General features: G+C 35.2%; 1 protein-coding gene across 1 annotated transcript in view; it reads right to left on the bottom strand.

The window, feature by feature from the left end:
• Nucleotides 1–23,127, bottom strand: part of UNC13C (unc-13 homolog C) — a 469,738-nt gene that overhangs the window by 216,942 nt on the left and 229,669 nt on the right. Inside the window, 3 exon segments of the mRNA XM_028506783.2 lie at nt 2,967–3,056; nt 4,473–4,541; nt 14,506–14,662. Coding sequence (XP_028362584.1) covers nt 2,967–3,056; nt 4,473–4,541; nt 14,506–14,662 — 316 coding nt within the window.

The following is a 23,127-nucleotide window of genomic DNA, read 5'->3' as shown; positions in this document are numbered from 1 at the left end:
AATGAAGCTTGACCACCTTCTTATACCACACACAAGGCTAAATTCAAAATGGATTAAAGACTTAACTGTTAAAACCAAAATTATACAATTCCTAAAAGAAAACATAGGCAGTAAAATTTTGGACATTGCTGATGGCAATATTTTATCTGATATGTCTCCTCAGGCAAGGGGAACAAATAACAAATGGGACTACACCAAACTAAAAATTTTTTCACAGTAAAGGAAAGCATCAACAAAATAAAAAGACAATCTACCTATTCACCAATACATCTGATAAGGGGTTAATATTTAAAATTTATAAAGAACTTATAAAACTTAACACCAAAAACCAAACAGTCCCATTTTAAAATTGGGCAAAGGACCTGAATAGACACATCTCCAAATAATACATACAGATGGTTAATAGACATATGAAAAGGTGCTCAACATCACTAATCAGAGAAATGTAAATTAAAACCACAATGAGATATCATCTCACACCTGTCAGAATGGTTATCATCAATAAATCAAAAACAAGTGATGGCTGGAATATGAAGAAAGGGGAACCCTATGCATTGTTGGTGGGAATGCAGATTGGTGCAGTCACTGTGAAAGCAGTATAGAGAAACCTCCGAAAATTGAAAATGGATCTATCTTTTGACCCAGTGATCCCACTTCTGGGCATATATCTCAAAGAACCCAAAACACTAACTCGAAGAACATAAGCACTCCTAGGTTCATTGCAGTGTTATTTACAATTGCTAAGATATGGAAGCAACCTAAGTGTTCATCAGTAGATAAGTGGATAAAAAAACTATGGGACATTTACATAATGGAATACTACTCAGCAGTAAAAAAAAAGAGATAAATGATAAATAATAATGGAAAAATACAATAAAAAATAATAAAGTTGGGTCTCACCATCAGTCTCTACACACTGGTTAAGCAGCTGCTGTCAGAAGATCAGAACTGACATAACTTCTATTTATTCCAGTAATCTAATGTAACTGATTTTAAACCAAATGAATTTTAATTGAACTTTAGAGAATATAAGGGATTATTGATATATATAGTTATGTTTTCTGCATCTCATATTATAAATTACTATTTTTAGTGCTTCTAGTGAAAAAGTTATGGCCAACTGAAAAGAAAAACTTATTTCTATTTTCTATTTTTTTCCATACAGGAATTTTCTGAATAAACATCATCAAACTGTCTTTCTAAGAGCAAAAATTTTAGCCCAAGTCCTGCTAAGTAGATTTGGGAGAATTTTACATGAATCGTCCTGCTAGCCAAATTATGATTGTAGAGAACTTGCTGTTAAAGCAGAGGAGATATATCTAAAAAGAAATGCCTACATAGCTTGGTAGCTAATAGTTAAATACTATATATTAATAGTTTAAGCAATCAAATATACTCTTATGTAGACACTGCCAATACTGAAAATGAAAGTGACCACAATTGGGGTAAACTTAAAGAGTCAGCTATTTCCTTTCCAAGAAAAAGTCAGCAAGACATCTGAGTTAAAAATAAACTAAGAAGTAAATGCCATTTCCATTTAACACTCTCAGGGATTTTTTTTGGTAAGTGCCATGTCCACTTACTAGAGAGTTTTATTTAAAATAGGTTTAATTTAAAACTACATTTGAGCCAAATGTTTCAGAATATCTTGTGTCTAGGATAATTGCTTTTCAACATATCTTCTATTGGAAGACTCGTTTAACTCAGATGAAGGCGCTGCAGATTAATTGCTGAGGCTGAACAGTACTGATCAAGAGATGGATAAAGTCTAAAAAGTTTTTGAACAGCAAAGGAAACCATCAACAAAACAAAAAGGCAATTTACTGAATGAGAGATGATATTTGCAAAACATTGATCTGATATGGTGTTAATATTAAAATATATACAAACTCATACAACTCAATATAAAAAAATAAACAATCTAACTAGAAAATAGGGAGAGCACCTGAGTAGACAGTTTTCTGGTGAAGATGCACAGACGGCCAACAGGCACATGAAAAGGGGCTCGGCCCCACTAAGTATCAGGGAGATGCAATTTGGAACACAATGAGGTGCCACCTCCCACCTGTCAGAATGGCTATTGTTGAAAAGACAAAACATAACAAGTACTGAGGTACAGAAAAGGAATGCTTATGCACTGTTGGTAGAAACGTAAACTGGTGTAGCCATTATGAAAAATAGTATGGAGTTTCCTTAATAACATTAAAAATAGAACTACTGTATGACCCAGCAATCCCACTTCTGGAAATTTATCTAAAGGAACAAAACCCACTAATCTGATAAGAATATGCATGTCTGTGCTCATTATGGCATTGTTTATAATAGCCAAGATATTGAAGCAACCTATGTTTCCACAGACAGATGAATAAAGAAGATGTAATACATACACACATAATGAAGTATTACTCCACCATAAAAAGGAATAAAATCTTGCCATTTTTAAAAACATGGATGGAACTCGATAGTATTATATGAAGTGAAATAAGACATAGAAAGACAAATACCATATGATTTCACTTATGTGTGAAATAAAAAACAAAAACAAAAACAAATGAACAACCAAAACAAAACGGGAGCAGACTCATAGATACAGAGAAATTACTGATGGTTGCCAGAGACAGTTGTGGGGAAATGGGTGAAAGGGGTAAAGAGGTTTAAAGAGTACAGATTTCTAGCTACAAAATCAATAATCACAGGGAAGTAATAAACAATATAGAGAATACAATAAAAATACTGTAGTAACTGTATGGTGACCAAAGGAAATTAGACTTATCATCATGATCACTTCATAATGTATGTAAATATCAAAACTATTATAATATTATAATAAGCTGTTCCTCTGAAACTATTATAATACTATAAATCAATTATACTTCAATTAAAAAGAAAGAAAGGTAAAACCAGTTTTACCAGGACATAAAAGTGTTATATCACACTAAGTCAGTGACAGAGATAAAATAAGTTACCTTCATCCTAAAAAAGGTAATACTTGTTAGCAAATCCACAGTTGATTTCAGGTCTTGCAGCCGCTCAGCATTGCTGGCAGGAAAGTTCTCCTGATCAATTAGGAAACAAAAGAATGTGTAAATTATCAGCATTAAGGCTTTGGGGGAAAATAAACTAAAACTAGTTTTCTGTGAACAAGAATGAGAAGTAAGCAGTGTAAAAATTTTAAAATATCCCTATAGTAGTCTTACAATATTTTTATGATAAAACATTACAGAAAGTAAAAAAATCAAAAATATTATCTTCTTAGTCTCAGGAAATACCCTTCTATTTATTCCCATAATGCAACAAAATATACAAAGCAATATTATTAATGCCTTGCTATTGTTATTCTTCTTCGTTATAAAATAGCTTTGCCACTAAAAAGGAAAGATGACATATATTTGAAAATACTTTTTATAATTTTCTCAAGACAGGTAACTTTTTTCAAAAATACTTTTGGAATTTTCCATGAGCTAATTTACTTTTAATCAGGAGTAAATTTGATAAAGTTACAAAAATAAGACTGTACTGCAGTCTTTCCTTGAAGTACTGCGGATTTTAATGAAAAGTTTCTCTTAGTGTGATTTGGTGAGACATGTCGTATAAAAATGGAGATGTCCTCAGACTGGCTTTTTAAATGGCCATCTGGAACATCACAGGTAACTTTTCGCTGCACACGAACTAGAGAAGAGTTGGGGGTCTAAGTGATGGCGGACGAGTGAACTCAAGGCCCTTGTGCCCCCAGATATTTTTATTGCCTGGCACACCAATTCTCTCCTCCTAGTGTTGGCCCCAGTGCAAAAGTAAAAGGCGAGTGTGACAAAATTTGGTATTTAAAATTTTCAGAAATATGCAATTAGATAGCCATCAATAAAAGACTAAAAAATGAATGCAGGGGAAATACATGTGTGCAGGTATAAAAAGATGTTTAGGGTAAACTGTTAAGAATGGAATCATTACTATGATAGATTTTTTTGATAAATAAAATTTGTAACTAAAATTATATGTGTGGATTTGCACACACATGCATGGATATATTTGTGTGTGTTTCACCTGGAAGTGAAGTGTTAAATTATTGACAATGAACTCTGAACAGCTTTAAGAAAGTATGCTTACTGATCCAGGGGTGTGTTAATTAGTGAGACTCCATAGGCAAAAAGCTGGGGAAATATCAGCAGGACCTCTCAATAGTAAGGGGTGAGCTTGCAAGATGAGGACTGGGCTACATGTGTACTTCATAAATTAGCTGAGAGCCACTCAATCTGACAGTTATTAAAATTTATAAAATTAATGCACATGTATTATAGGCTTATGTGGGACAAGGTGCCTGAACATGGGACACAGGCTTGCTGATTTGGCGGACAATTCCAGTGTGACAGGAAAGGAGACCCCATACTCAGAATTTTTATTTTCTATTATGTAATGAATACTTCTACAATATGAGAAGAAATTATCTGAGCCAAGCACAATAATTTTGTACATACCCTATACTTCGACAGGTCAATTCTTAAAGAGTTGTGCAACTGGTCTAGTAGTTTTATGAATTTTTCCCTCTGTACAAAGAAAACACAAAATAGGAAAATGAAAATAAATGGTCACTCTAAATGTAGTTCATACAACAATTCTATCAGTTATTGTCCCCATTTTATAGAAAGTAAGGTTCAGAAATATCAATGATTTCTCCAAGATTGTAGAGCTGCTATGTGACACAGCAGTGATTCAAACTAAAGTCTCTTTGACATCAAACTCACATTCTTTCCAATAAATCACACTGCCTCTCAGTATGAATGAGAGAGTATCCAGAGAATTATGTACTGTAGAAAGAATCCAGGCAACTGAATTGCCACTGTACTGATTCATGGCAGAGCAAATATAACTGTGTCTCTTCCCCCACATACCAGCCCACCTGCCCAGAAATAAATTACAGTTTTTAAAATGTTTCTTCCTCCTATAGAAGTGTGAACAGCTGTTGTTTTTCCAAAACAATTTTGGAAAGCATTTTCATTTTGGTAATGAGTACAGATTTCATAATCTGAAAGGATCTATTGCCTTTAATTTATGTTTACAATTTAGTGCTAGAAGGTATAAAATATCAAGCAAAAAAAAATACTGATGCTTCCTCTGATGCTTATCAGTGTAGGACTGACCTCTTCACAGAGGAATTTAAGATGATAAGAATAAGATAAGTTTTACTAATAAACATAAGGATAAAGTTCTGTGAATTAAGTAAATTGGATAAAGTAAAAATATCAAAGTCACACACAAACTTTATAGGTAGATAGTTTCACCATCCTGAGTCTCAGATTACTAATCCAAAGTGTGTAAATGATAGTAAATGATAGTAAATGTCTCTGCCTACATTAATATTCTGCATATACCAAACTGCACTTTAAAGATACTGGCAAAAGTGGAAACTTTTCCTAGTATTTTCACATACAAGGTGGATTAATGGGTTATATAATTCTTATCCCTTGAAGTCACTGATCTTGATGAAGTGAGTTGAATATTGACTGAGTTGATGAATTGTTCCTAAGTTGAAACTTCAATTTTCTAAACAAACTTCCTTCATCAGGTTCACACACCAGTGAACAAAGTTTGAACATTGCCTCTGTGTTAACCCTTATAGAGGCAATAAATGTTTCTAAGAAATGAACCTTGCTTTCCAGAAGTTTTCCACTTGTTAGGCAGATTAGACTCTCTAGTAAAGCTACTGAAAAATATAGATGAGTGGATTTTCTTGGATTTTTCCTTACCATTTCCATCACACCTTCTCAGGGAGGGCATGACCTATGCTGTCTTTTTTTGATCTATTCTCCCATGCATGTGGCTCAATGACTCTCAATCAAATTTAAAAAGAAAATGAAAGAGCTGCTATAATCATCAGTTTAGGCCATAGTGAAGTTAGTCATTCAAAGATCATAAAAGAAAATGTACATGTCATATCTCTGACCTCTTTATCTGACTTCGGTCATTGGTATAAGTTATTAAGATAGCCGACATGACCCTAGTCAACCATGTGCTGGCCCATGTCACGGACCCTGTTATATACACTGGGACCAATTATTCTGGTTGTCTGTATCCATTCTTCCACCCTCCTTATAATGGAGCTGCATGAGTCAAGTCTATCTGATACAAAATGCCCACCTTCCCAGACCTCTTTTCCTCTAGAAATGGCCATGTAGCTATAGTTTAGGCCAATAAGATATATACAGCTTATTAAAGGGCATGGACTGAGTTAACATATTATCAATGAATTACTACTTGGAAAGATTCTAAAATAGTGCTTGGCAGACAGTATTTGTTGTATTATTTTTTGGTACATAATTCTTTGTCAGGCTTTTTTTTCCATAAGCTCTTTGCATTTTTCTCCTTTTTCCCACCTTAAACTCAGACTAGATCCTAGAAGGTAAAACAGTCATCCTGTGACTATAAGATGAAAAGCTAAATAAATGGTAAGAATGGTGGAGCAAAAAGATAGGAGTCCCCACACCTCCTCACCCTAGCCATGTGTACCCACACTTTTAAAAAATTACAATCCTGCTATAATAGCCCTGACTCCTTATTACGTCTGTATTTAGATTACATGGGAAAAATCTTATAAAGTTTGTTTGAGTCTCTGTTTCATGCAGCTAAACAGAATCCTGGCTAATACAGATCACACATTTGGTTCCTACCTGGATCCTCAGTAACTGGCTGGAAAATTTACATTCAAGGAAAATAGAAAACTAGAGAAAACTGCCACACTTGTCATGAAATCTCAAACAGTACCAGATAATGTGAAATTAAAACTGTGCTGTTGATTGAATTTTCATAGAGATCCTTTAAACAGCAGGACAGTTTGAAATTTAATTTTATCTTCCATATTTCAATTTAATTACAGTGAGGTTGCCTTTGCAAGAGCAGAGGAGGCCTACTGTCTGCATGGTGTGATTTGTAGAATAAAAGACTGGGTGATTACAGAATGTTTCCCCTAAGGGGCATGCCATGACATCAGAAACTAAGTATTAGCAACTATCAGAAATTTAGGTTTAATTAGTTGGTTAGCATAACTAGACCAGGGGACAGGAAACTGTCTAAAAAGAGACAGATAAATATTTTCAGCTTTCTGGCCTTTGTCACAACTATTAAACTCTGGGTTGTAGCATAGTAGCTCCCATAGACAATACATAAACAGATAGGCATGTTTTTTTCCAATAAAATTTTATTTATGAATACAAATTTGAATTTCATATAATTTTTCTGACAAAAGTAGTCTTATTTGATTGTTTTAATAATTTCAAAGTCTGAAAACCAGTCTTAGCTCATGAGCGATATAAAATCAGTTGGTGCACCAATTTTGGCACCTGGGCAGAGGGGAGATTTTGAGTAGGGAGAAGCTGTTGTGTCCCCACAGATGCACTTTTACTAGTGCTCCTTAGAATCTTGGGAACTGTGGAAGGAATAGCTCTTTTAAGGAAGGGGTGTAAAAATTTCTGTACCATTCTCAGCTTCTCTCTTGTATCCTTTTCTTTCTCAGTATCTCAGTCTAAAAGCAGGGCAGATTTAACCTGAAACCAATAATGCTTAAGCTTTAGGGGCCCTTACTTGGTTCAGCTTTCCTGGGAGGAACCCGGGCCATGTGCTCCCATGATCTTAGGTTTTTGTAACAGTTGCATGAAAAGGATGGGGATTATTCTGACCTGGACTGGCAAATTGTGAAGACTATTTTTTTGTATCATATCAAAAGTAAGCATTGAATAAGAAGAACAGAAGCATTTCAAATAGAAGTAATGCAGAGGCTATTTTAATAATTTTTGATAATCTTGTTAATGCTGATCATATTCTTGTTGATTTTTAGATTAATACTGATACCAACAGAAATATCATAACATTATAAAACCCTACTACAATGATGCTATCAATAGTAAACAGATTAATACATTAATAAATGTCATCAATTCAAAGAGCATATAAGGAGTCACTTCATAGGCAAACTTGAAAAAACCTGAGATGTTGTCATTCACTGACCACAAGAGCTTGGTGTATCCCTCAGTTTGACTAAACCCTAGATAGGCTTCTTCTTAACTACAGGTCCTGACCTCCTTTTTTATTTCTAGAGTATTTTCTTTAGAAAACCAATAAGTTTTTTCTCCATCCATTTGGGATATAGATCTTTTAAAATGCTTCTTCCCAGTTTTATAAACCACTAATGGGGGTTCATTCTCAAGTACTACTTGAGAACCATCCTTTTCAAATGTAATTATTAAAGAGAAAGCACCCCTATCTCCCAGCCTCTGTGGGGAGGGTAGGCAACTAATTTTGATGAGTGTCAATTAGTAAACACAGATGGCCTAACCACTGAAAAAGACATTTACAAACTGAACTCAATATGTTGGATATGCCCATTGATAAACCTTCTCCCTAATATCTTTAGATTCTTCACCTCTCTCTCATCCTACCCCTTGTTTCAGTGGAGTGGAGCTCAGGTGGGCCCCTTTCCCCTACTGCAATAGCCCTACATAAAGTCTTCTTTGACTGTTTAACTTCATTGGGTGCAACTTTTGCTTTGACATCACACATGAAAAAACATAATAAATGTTTTCCCAAATTTGATGAGTCATTAAAAAAAGTATGTGGTATTATCAAATGAACTATGAAAAGGAAAAAAAACTTTCCTAAAGTATCAATTTAAAAAAGTTTGGTCAACTGTGCTAGATAAGAGTGAATTATCTTTTAACAAAAATGTTATTCTAGAATATTTGTTATATGAAGAAATGACCCAGCAACTGCAGTAAAAAACTGTAGAAAAAACTCTTATAGAGGTGTGTCAATTAATAAAAATATTATGTTCCTTTTCTGGACTTGGTAATATTTGTGAAATTTGTCTTATAATAACTTATAATTCATTGTGATTTATTTTTATTAGAAATAAATATTAATTTTATATAAAATTTTCTATTGACAATTTTGTATAGTTCTTATTAAAGAGAGTCTGTACTTGAACAAGAAACAAAAACAGAGAGTCTCATCAAATTGTATAAGGTTTAGGCAGCACAAAAACTAGACCTACCTCTGTCCAGAACTAATTACTTGGCAAGTCATAAAGAAACAATCTCTTCTAAAATGTTTTCCACATTCATTCCCTCCTTTACCACATCACTCCATTTTCTCTAAACCAACGTCTAGATGCACCATCACTGTCTCACCAGGGCTAGTGCACAGCCTTCTCACTAATTTCCATCTACTCCTTCTGTGTTCAATGACAGGAACTGGTTTACTCTTTCTTCCTTTCTCCAGTGTGGCTCCCTGTAGTTCTGAGATTAGAAAACTAAAAGCCATGTATCTCAAACTCCTTTGCAGATACATTTCTGCAGTTATCTTAGTTTCTGCCTATTAGATGCACGTGTACTGCCACCTTTGGAAAGCCCACGTGAGATGCAGCCATGTTCTGCTTTGTAGTTGAATTCTGCTGCTAAGTAAAGTCCTGGAGATACTCACTTCTCAGTCCTTGGCTACTAGCTTTGTGGTTATAAAATAACAGTTGCATTGGAAATAGAAGCCGCCTTCTGATTCTTCTTTCTGACTGTTAGAAAGCTCATAGCTTCTCTTGCAAATCAGTTTCACTGTGATATTTTAAGTATTACAAAAGGATCCTCCTCCAGTCCTTCAGATGATATTGTAAGCATCTAATTCCCTGTGCCAAACAATTTTCTATTTAAAGTTGCAAGGATAGTTTCTATTACTACAACTGAACTCTGTCTGATACACATTCTATCTTTCCCTCTGTAATAGTTCCTTTACAGAGTGATCTTTGTAAGTCAAAAGTTCTATCATACTATACCCTATTCCTCAAGATGAAGTCCAAATGTTTTAGCAGGCAATTTAATATCAACCCAATAACACAGTGTCCTCTTATACTTCCATCTTTTATTCTATCTGCCATACTCAAGAGGCAGGCTACCTTACACAAACTTACTTTAACTTATTTTGAATCTTTACTTCTTGTTTTAACTCAAATGTCCATCCAGCCTGGGGTAGTTTTTCTGCTATTTCTTGGACATTGAAAGTATTATTCATCTCTAAATGCCTTGTTCCTTTGTCAAGCTTTTATGAACCCCTGAAGAGAACCAATCAGTTGCTTTTTGATTAATCTCAAAGCAAATTTATCAGTATAAACTCCTTTGCACTTATCACACATTAGGAGTAATTTATGGTCATTCTTACATGTGGTTATGTGAACATCCTATTAGAATAGAATTCCCAGACAGTAGAGGTCAACATTTTTCAGTCCCTCTGCTACTTGCTATGAATAGTGCCTTGCATGAGACATCACATATATATGTATTAAATGCACAAGTGAACAAAAAAACATATAGATTGACAAAAATATTAGTATATTTGTTTTGCCCTATAGTGTTTATGTCAAAGAGGGTTTTATGCTAAAAAATTGAGTGAGATAAACATCACTTTTACTAATAATATATTTACTATTTTTGACTTAAGGGAACTCAATACATTTCTCAAAGACTTTTCTTCAAAATTGAATTATTGACCCCCACTTTATGGAGTTTTTATTCTTTTCCAACCTTTGATCTACCCATCGTGTTTTCAACACCCATGGAGATATTCTATCCAAAAAAGTTCTTTCATCTTCTTTACTCCAAGCAACCTTTATACTTAGAGGTGTGCTGCTAAATCATCTTTCCAAAAGAAAAAAGTCTTGGTATTTAGCACTTTCCAATTTCCATGATGTAAATACTCTCAACATTTGTACTTTTAAGGATGGCTACGTTCAATGACCAGTTTGCAGTATTTCTGAAAATGCAGCAGCAATCATTGCCTTTGAGCAGGTATAAACTAGCTCCAGTGTATTGCTGCTTTATGCTTGATTTTCAACAAGCTGCTCCCAGAGCTACATCTTGGATTTGAGAATGCCCATTTAAAATCTTATGAAAATGAATGAATGAATAAATGAATAGATAGATAGATAGATAAAATATTATGAAATAAATTACATTACTACCCAAACCCTTTGTCTCTTTCTCTGCCATGGTGCCACTTAACAAACCTAGATGCCATGATGAATCACTTCTACTTTTCTCTTGAAATAATCATCTCTATTCTCTTTTCATTTCCTATTTTCTGCAAAATTTCAACCTAGAGTCAATCCAATCAGGTGATGAATCTGATACTGAATCAGTTTCAGAATACTGAGAAAATCGGGCAGTCACACGAATTGTGACAACAAATTTATGTGTCCCAACATCAAATCAGACTGTCAGTTTTATGAGGAATTCCTCTGAGAAAGTCCTGAAACATTCCTCTTTTTATTCCCTTCAGTAGCTTATTGAAACCTTTATCATCCTCCTTCATCTCATGTGTCTGTATCTTACTTAGCTCTTGTCTTGAGAAGGAGCACTTCTTGTACTTGTTGACAACCATAGCAAAGGTTAGGGAAATGGGGTATGACTCCCTCCGCTTTTCATTCCCATATCAAAAGCTTAGTGTTCTTTGCAAATACTCCTCCACTATTTTGTTGAATTTAGAATAGACCTTGTCCTTTCTTCCAAATGTTCCTCCTTCTATCCTCTTAACTGCATGCACTTCCTTCTTTCTCCTCGGGGATGTTAGAACATCACTCATTCTCCATCTGATAAATGTGCAACCTCACTCTTGCAACTAGTTTCTTTCCTAACAATTTAAATTTATTCAAATTTATCTTATTAAATAAAAAAATCTCTGCCCAAACCAGACAGTACAAATAAAATCTTTTATGACAAAACTATCTCACTATTGTCGACCATTTTCTTTTCCCCTTCTTATTCAAATTCTTTAACATAGCAGTCTGTTTCCTCACCAACTTTTACTCTTTTTTTTAAAGATTTTATTTATTTATTTTTAGAGAGGGAAGGGAGGGAAATAGAGAGAGAGAGAGAGAAACATCAATGTGCGGTTGCTGGGGGTTATGGCCTGCAACCCAGGCATGTACCCTGGCTGGGAATCGAACCTGTGACACTTCTTTTTTAAATTTTTTGATTATAAAATTTATCAAATACAATATAGAAATGTATAATTTTAATATAAAATTAGGCTCATTTTTTTCCCCATCTTTTCTGAACTTTGTAACACCTGACAATGTTATATACTTTCCTTTTCTCAAAATGGTTTACTTTGCCTTTCATAAGGCACAAGTAAACTATCACATTTTATTATCATTTTAATTTAATTTCTTTAACCATTTTCCTCAGCAAATTTTGCTTACTGCTTTTCTCCACCTCCAAGGTTCCATCTGGTTCACTTTATTATTGAATATTTTCATCTAAACCATGACTTCAAATAATGCTTGTGCATAAAAAAGTCTGAATTTGTAAGAGTAATGGTTTTCTTTTCTTGAATATTTGTTCTACAATTGTCATAGGTAAAGAAACTTGGCCACTAGTTTAATTTTTGAAGACTCAAAATGTCTGGGTTACACCTTTAAAAAGGATAAAGAGGGTCCAATATAATGGTGTTTCTAAGTTACAAGTGACAATATCAGCTTCAGAAATCAGACAAATAAGAACTTTAAGCCTTAATGTGGACATAGGGCACATGATGCATATATTTGGCTGTGCAAATAGCATTATTTTCAATAGGTAGAGAAAAATATGGTTACATTTGCATTTCAACTCACCAAATTATCAAGATGGTTTTGAGAAAGATTTCTTTCTGGCTCTCTTCTGTAATAAGTCATTTGATTTATAAAATGAAGTTTGTTATAACCATGTTGCCACTGAAACACTGAAAAGTACTGAAATCAATTTGGTTTATCTTCTTTGGGTGAGTGTGAAGTAAAAAAGTATGCTATCTCACTTTCCTCCAGGTAGCTTTTATGGCAGATATTAATCATATAAACACATCTCTTTTTTTCAGTGGTAGAAAGACTTAGTGTTCCACAAGGTTGGTTTATTTTGTATGATGCACCCAGGCAGAATATTAAAAGCAAAACAATTTCATAACACTGAATGCTGTTACCAAGACGATGCTTGCACAACAAAACTATTCTAGATCTGGTACTAGCCATGATAGTATTTTCTCGAGCTGACCAGGAAATGTTCTTCAGCCCCAACTCTTACAAGAGTTAATCTGTCTAACAAAAGTAGCTACTGGTGTACTGTTTGTACTACAGGTAGAGCAGGAGAGATTGAATCCTCATAGACTATACCACAGAGCCCTTTAAATGTTTATAGAGTGGCTTATCATCTTTTACCTCATTTTAATTTGGCAAACATGCTAGAGAAATAATTCTCATCCTTATTGAGTAGATTGAGAAACTGGGGCTTGAATGACTCACAACTGACTTGCTAATTTTGAGTAGGAACTCATACCCCATGACTGCTGACCAAGACAGTGTTTCTTCTACTAGTATTTATTTTGATTTGCCATTAAATAACAATTACTTTTTCTTTTTATTCATTCTATTCATCTTACCCACCTCATATGCATTTTCTTTTCAATAAAAAGACAAGAAAAGAGTAAACACAGCAGCACATATATATATTCCCCCCCTACTGGCTTTGCACACTTTCATTTGCTGGATTTTATTTATTTCTACTCTATGACATATACTGCCCTAAGTTTGATTTATAACAACATTATCAATCAAAAAAATCTATTCAGTGAACCAGTTCAGAAGTTCAGCGGGAAATGTAACTGTGGTGGCGTGGAAAAGCACCTGTCCCACAGGGATACTGAATAGAGCTTCTGGCCCGCACAGTTGCCCTGACCAACCTTGGGAATCTGTCCAGGCAGTACTATTGAGGTTATACATGGAACGCTCTGAAATTTGTCTTTCCTTCTCTATCTCCACTAAATCTTGGTTTAGATCTTTACTCCTTTACTGGGATTACTATTAATTTATTTCCTATCTTCAGAATTGTCAGTTTCAATGTCATTACACTTACAGAGAATGGGTTCCAGTGATAGGGAAATAAATAATACTTGAGATTCCACAGGATTCCTGAAGTTTTAATTTTTAATGCCTTTTTGATACATTTGAGTACTTCAGGAGGACAGTCTTAATTAGATATAGATTGTTCTCTTAGACTCTTTACACACCTATTATTTTCTTTAGATGATGTGCTGTTTGTTACCCATCAGTACCAGTAGGAACCAACAGAAAGTACAAATGGAACCGAATAGTCTGCAGAAGTCAAGCAATCTCACATTTGTGTCTATAGTGGTGAATTCCAAATTTGCATACGTGAAGAACTGCTTATGAAATACCAGTACTCTCACAACATGTATATTTTTTCCCACTGAAAAAGGTCATTCCAAATATGGACATTTAATCTAATAAAGGTGTCTCTTGACTGGTAAAATTATTTCACTACATATATTTCAAATAAACTTCTAGCTTTAGTCCAATTATACTAAAAGATATTCTCTAAGATATACCTTCTACAATAAGATCCCAAAAGTATCTGGAATCCAATGCTCCTTTAAAATATAACTCCCATAAGCTACTGGAAATTCTACATTTAACAGAACAATACTTACACCGAAGTTGGTAGCGGCAAATCGATCTGAAGCAGAAAGCTGTACATTTGCTGAGACTGTTGCATGAGCATAGAAAGCATTTATATTTGCCAGCAAGGTGCTCATGATGGCAGGGACACCAGGGCACATGTATTTGGAAGACAGACAAGAGAAGTGCCTGCAAGACAAAAACATCAAGAACTTTAAAACAGGAATGAATTAATTCACATAACAACATAACCTCTAACGTCAGCAATTAAAGAATTCCTTGACTGCATCTCTGAAAAGGAGAAAAAATTCCCTTAATCTGTAATTGAAGGAGAAAGTGATTTCAGCCTTTTAAAAATTTCTCGCTTACAAATATGAAGTGGTTAAGTCAGAATGTGTTTTGCCGCAGGGGTGGGTGCATAAACCCTTTCAACTGCGAGAGTTGTGTGCACACAGCAAAAGCACAATTTTCAGCGGACCCTAGCACTGTTGGGAAGCTGTTACGCAGAAGTCTCCTCTTCTTCAGCAGCTGTGTCCCTACTTATATCAGTCCTTGAAATATTGTAGTTCAGTCAGAATGTTCTTTCACACTCATGTTCCCCTCGCAGGGAGAAAGCAAGAGGCACTCCTTGCACTGTGCATTGAGTCCAGATTGTGAGCTTTTGTCATATAAAGGCATATCTTTCACAAGCAGCTCTGTTTTCCAAGCATTTTGCTAAAACCAGGATTTAATTAAGCAGATGACTACTGAGGGCAGATTGAATTATGCCAGCTTTATACTTAAAGATCATTTCTTTTAAACCTTGAATAATAGTATCATATACAGACATCAGAAGTAATAAGTGTTCAATTTTGTTATTTCTCTCAGGAAAACTGGTTTCATTTGAATTATAACAAAAGACTTGAAAATTGATAGCACAGCTTAGAGATAAAAGTGAAAAGATAAAATACACGCAGAGGAAACAAATTTTCCGTACATAATCTGAACCTATGTTGCTGTCATATCTTAGTAATTTATCCTCCACCTAAGCATCAGTGAATTTTGTATTGCTGAACACAAATGCGGGGAACATACGTAAGTAAATGCCCTGAGTTGCACCTCAAAAGAAGTAATGGCGGTCCTGCAGATGGTGACTTCTCTTCCATTGCAGCCAGACCTCTCTCCTAGAGTTTGTCAGATAATAGCCAATAAAAGTAAGTTACAGTTTTAAACATGGATCTTTGAGGACCATGAATAAAAGTATATACCATGAGAGTTACATAATTTGTGCAATTTAACCCTGGAATTAGATTATCACTGACTGCTTCTTTTAGGTCAACACATATTTTGAATTCATTATACTCTAAATTAATTATAATTAATATTGTTACAGAACAGGGCCAATGGGGGTATGATATACTATTACTGAAAGGACCCCACACTAGGTTTGCATTGTCTGCTGCCAGAGGAAAGACGTCTCTCAATGCCAGAGATTTGTGAAAAGGAAAGGAAATGTTTATTTAAAGCTATACAGACTTAAAGTAGTGACCTAGTGTCTTCATTAAAATATCAAAGTCCTTTAGTGTTGGGAACAAGGAAATTAAGAACTAAATTTAACCTTAATAGACAAGAACCACATTGTAGCTAAAAAGAAATGATAAAAGGGACAAAGTGTAGTTAAGCAAACATCCTGTGTCTAGCAGACGTTCTCCCCTGAGTAGGCTAGATAAGCAATGCTTTGTAGTTTTTAATGAGAAAATAGGAAACTAGCTATCTAGAGCCAGGAGATTACTAGGTTAATGAACAAACATCCTGCCTTCCCGCCTTATGCAAAAATGCTTGGTTTGAAATTCCTGCACGCTGTCTTTGTAAGAGAATTACTAAATGCCACATCTGCTTCTGTATAACGCTTGCTTGCCTGCCCCTATATAAGAACATAGTTGTAAGTGCTCAGGGCGTCTCTCGTTTGCAGCTCCTTGTGGGCACTGTGTCACTGGACACTTTGAGAGTTTGCCCCTGCTCAGGTTAAACTTGGCCAATAAAGTAACATCTTTGATACCCTGAAAGTCTCCGATATTGGTTCTCGAGTGTGCTGGATGCTACATTTAGGATACCCACAGCTGCACACAGTCCTTCCTTCTCCCTCTGCCCTAATTTGGGATACTGCATCTCAGGAAAACAAGTAGATTCAGGATCCCGGCACCATCAGCTGTGTTGCCATCAGGATCTCCAGCTTTGGACCCCAGTTAATCCAAAGTCATGTGGCACCTTCTCATGGTCTGTTGGCAAGAGTCCTTTCACCCCTCTTCCTGGCAAAATCTCTCCTGCTTCCTAGGCCACATGGCCAAAGGGAGCACCCCAAAGCCACGTGGCCCTCTTCTACCAAAGCTCTGGGGGTCCCCCCTCTGGCCAAAACCTCATGGTTCGCTCTACTGCCACAGACGCATGCTCTTCCTCAATGGCTGCGTGTCTGGGTTTAAATCCCCGTATCAATCTTCCTCTCCACCCCCATTTCCAACTCCTCCTATAATCAGTTACACGTGCCAGCATTCCTGTATTATTCCAAGTTTACTGGGCTACCATAGTGAGTCTGGGCAGGTGTGGCCCCATGTCATGGAGCCAATCTTCTCCAAACTCTCATACAGGCACTGTAACCAGGGGGACCTTTCCCCCAGTTATATCTTGGGTGGAAGTCACTTTCTTGCCCTTGGCTCAAAGTATGGCCACAGCTATCTAACATATCTATGAATCAGCTAAAGGTTATAGATATGTTAAATGACCACGGCAGAGATTAGCTGCAAAGCTGTTGCTATACAAAAAAAAACAGCTCTGCATGTTCCTGTTCCTTGTGTCCCTTCCCCCAACTCATACCTGTGAAGGAAGGGGTGAGGACATCCTATACATCTTTCTAATATTTCCTGGACATCTTGAGTTCTGGACCCCATTCCAAATCCTTATTTAGGGCCCCCCTCTTAGCTGCACCCTGTAACAATATTTATTAAGAATACCACAAATAAAATAAAGATATTAAAAACAAATTAAAAATCCACTAGTGCTATGCTTTCACATTCCTTTTTTCCTTAACAAGTCATAAGTAATCATATTTGTTGGATGCAAGTTAGAGGTCAAAAGTTGCAGAATATTCAATGCCTAAGGCATCTTTTACTTTTTGAGAGTTTTCAGCTAACAGGGTTCTACATGGTCTTCAATTTGGCAAAGTGTCTGCCTCTGAGTTTGTGTGCCCTTTCTTTATGTGTGGTGACTGCCAAGGCAAACTTTCTTGCTTCTAAAGATCTTGAAAATCATTTCCATTTAAAGGCTGCAGTTTCAATGCTACTTAAATTATCCTAGAAGGAAAAGAGGAAACAAGATTAAAAGTACATTAGCAATTTAAATGACTGAGTGTATCCCTGCAGCAAACCACCCCTTCAAAAAGCACACCTTCAAATAAAATAGGTCAAAAAGTACTACTGTAATTTCTAGAAATGCTTAATTCCTTGCAAGGACTTGATTAAAAGCACTTAATTAATAATGTTAAAATCACTTGACTTCATTTTTACAAGAAAATGGGGTTAGTGTCAAATCAATTTAGCGAATAACAATTGGAGTAACAAACTCCGAAAAGATGATACTTAAATTGCCAATAATGAGATTGTTCCTGGCAGGTTTTTAGATGAAGCAGCTGCTACAACATTATCAACCACAATTCTCTAAATATTACTGGAAAAATACTGGGAAAGCCATATGTACTTCAAATAACACATCTGGATTCAGCTCACTTGCTAATATTTTGTAGGCATCATAATGGAAAAAAAATCATCCAACTCACCTGCCTTTTCAAGAATAATTATCCCAAATAATACCCATCTTGTGGTTTTCAATGGATAGAAATGCCTTTGATTAAGTAGATTTAGAAGTCAATTATTTTTTAGTGAAAATAAGAGCAGGGTGATTAGAAAGAAGAAACAAAAGACAATGATTCTTAGATCCTTTTAAGGGTTTTCAGAGAAACAATACAAGATGAGAGAAAAAACCATCTGTATTTCTGATGTTTGAAATATGAGAGTAAAACAATATTTATCACATTTGCTCCTGAGAATTCAGACTAGCATGCAATTTAATGATAAGTAAATTATTTTATCCATCCTTGTCACCAAAGAGGGGCTCAAACATTTAAGGATCACTTCTCTTTTGGCCAAAAGCATCACAGCTTTTCATAGATGCCATAGATTGCTCAAGCTCAATTATTGAGGTTGTTGAGGGCAGTGGGGTCAGACAGGAAAGGCATAGTGTTTACAGAAATGAAGGAACTTAAAGTAAGGATGGGACCCACAAGCTGCCCATTGGCTTTCTCTGACACTTCTCTTCTATGCCTGGATTTGGTCCCATGAGTATGCTTTTACAGCACCCATGCATAGCTCTATTATGCTGCCTTGTTATTATTCAATTTCTGCTTCTTGTTCTCCCTAGATTAGAAGTTCACTGGGTACAGAAGCCATCTTTTATTGTTGAATCCCCATTGCCCTATATAAGTCCTCTTACTCAGATACATAGAAAGTGTCTGTTGCCTAAACTGTATCTTCTGAAATGTGGGCTCCATAAGAAACTTGACCTTGCCTTCTTCTTCAGTGATGTATTGTCAGTGCCCAGAGAACTTTCTGGAACATGGTATGCACTCAATAAATAGTTCTTAAGGGAATGAACGACTTCATTGAGCAGCACTCTACTTAGAAAGCAGTCTCATGGATCAGGTAACTAAAATAGACTAGTGGCTTTAGGTAAACTATATCCCAACTATTCTGGTTCAAATACAAATTAGGTTAAGATGAGTAGTACCAAAGTATAGGTTGTTAAGTACACCAAAGTAAAAATAAAAACAAAAACAAAACAAAACAAAACAACCCTTTGACTTAATGTTTTTCTCTTATATGGTATTGTGGAGGCATGGCTATATAGTCTAATAGAATCTCAGATTTTGTAAGACAGCTTGGGTTTCATTTTACAATAAAAGAAAGACTCATTAAGTACTCAGTTAAAATGTATTTGCTTGACAGAGATCATCTCCAGAGGACAATATAATCCTTAAACTTGCCATGTGTTCAGGAGTAAAGAGTTGATCTGTCAGAACATTGTTAAGAACGTATATGTTTGCATACATAAATGAAAAGCATCAAGGATTCTCTAACTCTCATGATGGAAACATGATCTATACCCAAACTCATAAGGCTAAATACATGGAATAGCATGCTGCTTTGAAAAATAGAACACGCTCTCCTAGTTACTGTCAGCAGCTGGAAAACCAACTTTATTTTAGATAGATGGCTGCATTTGCCATATGAAAGCAAATCCTCCTGGTCCCTGATAGATCACTTGTCCAAATAGGAAAATTGTAAGCTGTTTACTTATTCTCATGAATCCTCCAAAACAAAAGATGCACTTTAATGCAACAAATAAATTGTGCGCTCATAGAAAATGTTCTGTGGTAAAAGGAGAGAGCATTTCCAGAAAGGAGGTGCCTTGGAGGACTGGGCAGTTCAGTATTAATGGTCAGGTTATTTACTAGAAAAATAGATTCAGCCTCTTTCTTATGATGAGAAATACACAAGAGAAAAGTTTAATAATGTATGACCAGACTCTCTGACTTAATATATATATTCATTGATGCTCCAAATTCACCTTCAAAGATATGGAGTATGCCTAAAGAATCCAAGCAATCTCTAATATATGAGGAAGATTATGAAGTTTCCTGGGCATTTAGCTAAGTATAGGAGGACTTTCCCCAAGTCTGTGTTTTTAAAAATTAAGAGGAAATTCTTCTTTTTATTTTTTTAATTTATTAATTTTAGGGAGAGAAGGAGAGGCAGAGAGAGAGAGAGAGAGAGAGAGAGAGAGATGTGTTGTTCCACTTATTTTATTCACTCTCTTGTTGATTCTTAATATATTCCCTGACTGGGTATTGAACCTGCAACCTTGGCTTATCTGGATGACACTCCAACCAACTGAACTACCCACCCAGAGCCAAGAGGAAATTCTTCTAAGATAAGCTTGCTATATCTAGTTGTGTGTTGTTGGTTGGTTGGTATTTTGTATGTTTTTTTGGTTCCCTGAAGCAAGGTTTCAAAACAACAGAAAAATACTGACTCAGTAAGAAGCCAGTTTAAATTCAAAAATATGGTTGGTTATTCAAAGACTAGTTTTTGTTTTGTTGAGTTACTCACTGGCTAACAGTAGATTAGGACTCAAGTTACAGATCAATTACAAAAGTATTATTTGGAAAATATGGTCAAAAGCAGCTCTGAAAGTTATATTTTGCATCTGACAGAAGAATATCAGTACTCTGAAACTTGTTCAAATTACTAGAAATGATTAATCAATGCGATATGCTGTAAAACACTTAAATGGTAAAAAAAATACCTATATCAACCTAATTAAAATTTTCAGTTCCACTTTGCTTGCTCTTGGCAATTAAAAATGTCTGGCATGAAGAGACATGCCAGAAGTTGAGAATAAATGTAATTTTATAAACATGATTATACATATAATTATAATATTAACATATCAACATAAAACATGTTTTTCTATAAAAACAATTAATTTTCAACTAATGATCACCAATGAATAATAAATGAAGAGATCATATCTATGACCTTTATGTTGATAGTAAAACTTTTAAAGAGTTATGAGATTTCCTCAAAATTTAAACACCGAACTACCATATGACACAGTGATTCCACTTCTGGGTATTTATCTGAAGAAAACAAAACAGTAATTTGAAAGGATATATGCACACTTATGTTCACTGCAGCATTATTTATGATACCCAAGATAGGGAAGCAACCTAAGTATCCACTGATAGATGAATGGATAAGGAAGAAATGATACATATAGACAGTGGAGTATTATCCATAAACAGAATAAAATCTCCATTTGCAACAACAGAAATGGACCTATAGAGTATTATGCTGAGTGAAATAAGTCAAACAAGAGAAAGACAAATACCATATGATTGCATTTACAAGTGGAATCAAAAAACCCAAAAAGACAAATCAATAAAACATAAATAAACTCATAGCTACAGAGAAAAACCTGATAGTCATCAGATGGAAGGAAGGTTGGGAGGCTGGTTAAAACAGGTGAAAGGATGAAGAAGTACAAATTCCCAGTCATAGAAACAGTCCAGGGATGTATAGTACAGCATGGGGAGTATAGTTAATATTGTAATAACCGTGCATGGTGTCAGGTGGTTATCATTTCATAAGTTGAAGTGATCATTTCATAAGTTATATAAATGATCACTATTGCTGAGGTGATCATTTCATAAGTTATACAAATGTTTGATCACTATTTTGTATACCAGAAACGAATATGTCAACTGTAATTGAAAAATAAGTTATTTAATAAAAAGTTATCAGATTGTCAGAAAATAGGACTTAAAAGAAAAAAATTCTGGTGAGGCACTAAATTTTGTACTTTCAAAGAAAAAATTATAGTGAACAGAGTTAAGGAAGAAAAATTTTATTCAAGACTATGCTATACATAAGAGAAACCAGAATTTAGTTTGAACTCAACTCGACTGAAATAAAAAATGGGAAAGATTTTAAGACCCAAGGTAGGCTATGGAAAGTAGAGATTCTAAGAGTTGAAGTGGTGGAATCCTAATCATCTGTATTTGCTAACTGGCCTTGCCCAGAAGAAAAACATACTTTTTCTTAGCCTTAAGACAGCAGGCAGTGTTACAAGTTAGACAAGGCCCCTACCCAAGTAAGAATTCTACCCTCCCACGGAGACTGGGAGATGGGGGCCTATCTTCTTTGCTGATTACATTAGAAAGGGATGGCTCTCCCATGTCCTTGAGAAAGCCAGTCCTGGGTTGTAAAACTGGCAAAAGTCTTTTTAAAAAGTCTACATCCTAACAGGCCAGAGAATGAATTTACAAATCTAAGTTTTCTAAAGTAGATGCTTTAAGAAAAGGGAGGTTAGAGGCCTCTGGGGTTAGGTCTCTGGCCTCTGTACGACCAAGGTGAGAGGGAGATCAGAGGCCAAGAGGCAGAGAGAAGCTTGTCTAAGATTTTGTTCAGCTGAGGGAAATGTTAAGGCCATCTTGGTTTATACTTAATGCTAAAAGAACTATTTAATAAATAAAAATATCAATATCAAGTCAAATGTATAATCACAAGTAGATATAATCTACCATATTTTGTTACCATCAAAGTGTAATTGCCAATTCATCACACATGAAAATAAGCCTTTTCCTCATGCCTATCTGCCTCGCTTTCTGCTCCTTAGCCCAGCATCATCGGTGATCTGAGGCTCACCACCAAACCGTAGTCCGTTTTTTAAAATTAAGTTTTATCAGGACACAATCATACTGACTTGTTAATTTTATGTCTATGGCTGGTTTTGCTGTGGAAGTACAGAACTGAGCAGTTGTGGCAGCAATTTTAGGACTCACAAAGCAGAAAATATTTACTATGTGGCTGTTTATAGAAAAAAAATGCCAATCCCTTTTTAAGACTAGTTTCTAGAGTGAGCAGGGGCAGAGTCTTAAAAGTATGATAAAACCCTATTCATCTGTAGGTCACTTGGTACCAATATGTATTTAAATTATTGTTTGTTGTTATTTATATATGTTAAAAGGTAAGAAAAATACAAGTAATAAAATGGAAAGATGATTC

Source organism: Phyllostomus discolor, chromosome 1, assembly GCF_004126475.2.
Source record: "Phyllostomus discolor isolate MPI-MPIP mPhyDis1 chromosome 1, mPhyDis1.pri.v3, whole genome shotgun sequence".
NCBI classification, from domain to species: domain Eukaryota; kingdom Metazoa; phylum Chordata; class Mammalia; order Chiroptera; family Phyllostomidae; genus Phyllostomus; species Phyllostomus discolor.
This window is presented reverse-complemented; position numbering and strand designations above follow the sequence as displayed.